Genomic DNA, 3109 nt, shown 5'->3' with positions numbered 1-3109 from the left:
ATATTATCCTGAGAAGTGGTGCTGGAGGAGTAAAAATGAGAGAGAGGCTGCTTTTAGGGGGCAAATTTTTTTACCCCAAACTGCTAGAATTTCTCCTCGGAACAATTTTTTATAAATTTTCAAATAAAAGTGTTATGTACAGCCGAAAATAAAAGGATGAAAGAATAAAAGAATAGAAATGGTCCTCTAACCATTTAAGCGTTCGGCTAGGTGCGGCTAGTGCTCAAATTTACTCCTCTAAAGGTTTTTAAGGGATTGGCTAGAGATGCTCTGATCAAGTCAAATGTTATCGGCCCATGTGGTCGTTAACCCTCACTCTGTTGCAATATCATTTGTCCCCTATTATCATATATTTATCTCCTATTTATGTATGCAGAAGGTTGTGATGATTCCATTGCTATATTTTGTTAGGCTATCAGTGTTCTATTTAACAAATAATTTCGTAGCTTGCAACCTGTCTAATCACTTATCCTCTAAGATTGTATAGACTAGAGTATTTAGGAGCACAACATGGGTGAGCCATCTTGTATGGCCATCATGGATGAGTGCCGTTATTTTGGACTCTAGGGGCTTTTGGAACTTATAATTAATCATTTCAATCAGAATATGTAGATCCCTAACATATATTAATTGTTATGTTTCTTTTTTAGTATGGGTTCTAGGTATCAGATAGAGTAAGTAGGCAGCTTTGATAGTTGCTGTATTTCTTGGCGCTGGTGTCTCCGATCAAGCAGGGTTCCTGCGGAAGAAGCATACTATTGCATCAAAGATTTTCCTAGAGATCTCTAGCATTTCACTGTTACTATTATCTGTAGACACTACCAAGCTACCCCGAGTCAACCCTACAATGCTATAAATTCTGCTGTCAGGTCATACCGGCGGGAGTAAACTCTCCTTCGTAAGTACTCACTCCTGTAAGAATTGAAATAAAGACGCAATAGGGTTATAAAAGCTTGCTCGTCTTTGGGTGAGATGTCATTTCACATCACAGAGGAATTCAATGGACTGCAGGATTCCATTGAAGAGCAAAGGGCATTGAGTATACATGGGTACGGCCAAGCCGGCCTGGCCGCGCGGTTAAAGACACCATTTACCTAAAGTGGCTCATCTCCTATTTAAGATCCATTTACTCACATAACCAGTGGCACATTGATGCACTATACTTATTTTCGCTGGATGGAACCCTTCATGCAGCTGCTGCTCATCAGTAAAGGGCGTTCAAGATGTTGACACTGCGCACACAGCTATGCCAATAGCATGGTGTTGGCAGCGTCGCCATGAATACACCCAGAGGGCAACCACGAAAATAAGAGTAAATTTGGCCTCACAAATGTGTCTAGCTTCCCACCTTATAGATTTCCCCTGTTTTCCTGTAGTACTAAGGTTGGTATAAGCTCATAAAATATGATTTTGGAGTATGTATTTTTCAAAAACTAATTAACTTTATGATGTGCAAGATCACAACAAGAGAGTAGGGTTGGAGGGATGTGGAAGGAAGTAAAGAGAGGAAGAGGACGGAGGGACCTTGCTGTTGCATTAATAGCAAGTAAATAGAAGCATTGACCTCTCCTCCTATGCTTGGAACCCCTCCTATATAAAGACCTTCGGACCTTTCAAAGTCCTCAACCAAATACACATCGCAGCTAGCTCAGCTCTTCCTCTCCTCTCCTCTTCACGGGATTCAGGTAGCAACTCTGCTTTTCCTTGTGTTCTTCCTCATGTAGGAGTATGTTATGCCGCAGTTCTTCTGTTCTGCACACCTGAAGAGGAAATTTTGTTTTGTTATCTAATATGCATATTCTTGTTTGTGCAGTGTGATTGTCTGTGAGTCATGGACCGCAGCAATGGCAACGGCGGCGTGAGGAACGGCGGGAGGCTGGAGCTGCAGCTTAACCTGTCGCCGCCGGTGGGGATGGAGGTGGACGGCCATGACGACAGCGGCTCGTCGTCGCCGAGCTCCTGCGTGTCGTCAGACGGCAGCCCTGGAAGCAAGTCGCCGATGGTGATCGGGGCCTGCACCCGGTGCCTCATGTACTGCATGGTGGCCAAGAAGGACTACCCCACCTGCATCAACTGCAAGCAGCCCTGCCTCGTGGACCTGCTGCAGAACGGCGGCGCCGGCGCGGGCGCCTCCGGGGACGGCGACAAGAAGCGCGGCAAGCGCAAGTGAAGAAAAATCAACGGTGGTGCGGGCGCGTGCCCGTCCAGTGGATGCTCACACGGATGGTTAGCTCGATCAGGCGATGCGCGAATCTTGGGGCTGGAGGAGGGAGTGACCGCCGTCGGATCATCCACTGGACAGGGTGGGTCTCTGAGTAGCAGGCTACTTAGCTTAAGTAGTTACTTTCCTTTGTGTTGCTGGGTTGCAATGGGTTGGTCAGTTTAATTAGCGTTATTGCTAGTTTCCGATTGGTGTTGTAGTAGCAGTGGTCTTCTAAGTTTGTAATCCCCTGTTTGCTGAAGAAATGCAAGACCTAACTAACGGTATGCAGCAGCTAAGCTAGCGATGGTTGTCTCCAAATAATTTGTACTAGTCAACTGTGTTTTCACCATGTTTTTCTGTTTTTTCTTCAAGGACTTAATTTTTTTTAGGGATTCAAGGGCTTAATTAGGTAGGGTGCGAGTAATATATCGATGCAAGCGGCGGCCCACTTATCCCGCGAAACGCATCAATTACTACCTGCCAAGTTAACACTAATTTTGTACTGCCGTGATATTGTCCGTGAAACCCGTCCCCGCTTTGGATCCTGAGGTGCGAGGGTTCGAACCAAGTATTTGAGCCTTGCATGCGTACGATTTGCATAGCTCTGTTCGTCGTCGAGTAATCTTCAGGTGTCGTGAGCACTATCCGATCGAGAACCTACGGCTCAGATCGACTGTCGGGTGAGGCATGGACTGGCGAAACACAGCAGCATCGCCCTCTGCAAAGTACAGGCGCCGGTGCTTCACTGCAGGGGCTGACACACACACTGGAAGGAAGTAAAAGCAGGATAAACAAGGGCATCATTACACAATTATATAGTACGACGGACAAATCTCTGGGCGCGGGAGCTGCACTTCAAGTGCGTCTGCACGGAGGTCGGATGCATGTCTCGGAAGAAATAGATCC

At 46.3% G+C, this 3109-nt stretch overlaps 1 protein-coding gene across 1 annotated transcript; it reads left to right on the top strand.

Annotated features, from left to right (window-relative positions):
- Window positions 1–1440: 1440 nt before the first annotated feature.
- LOC123106807 (protein GL2-INTERACTING REPRESSOR 2) lies at window positions 1441–2549 on the top strand. The gene is made up of 2 exons (XM_044528849.1): window positions 1441–1685; window positions 1814–2549. The coding sequence occupies exon 2, from the start codon at window positions 1832–1834 to the stop codon at window positions 2168–2170; it is 339 nt and encodes a 112-aa protein (XP_044384784.1). The 5' UTR covers window positions 1441–1685; window positions 1814–1831; the 3' UTR covers window positions 2171–2549.
- The last annotated feature ends 560 nt before the right edge of the window (window positions 2550–3109 follow it).

This window comes from Triticum aestivum, chromosome 5A (assembly GCF_018294505.1).
Source record: "Triticum aestivum cultivar Chinese Spring chromosome 5A, IWGSC CS RefSeq v2.1, whole genome shotgun sequence".
In the NCBI taxonomy this organism is placed as follows: domain Eukaryota; kingdom Viridiplantae; phylum Streptophyta; class Magnoliopsida; order Poales; family Poaceae; genus Triticum; species Triticum aestivum.
The sequence above is the reverse complement of the archived record's forward strand: the minus strand, read 5'-3'. Positions and strand labels throughout refer to the sequence as shown.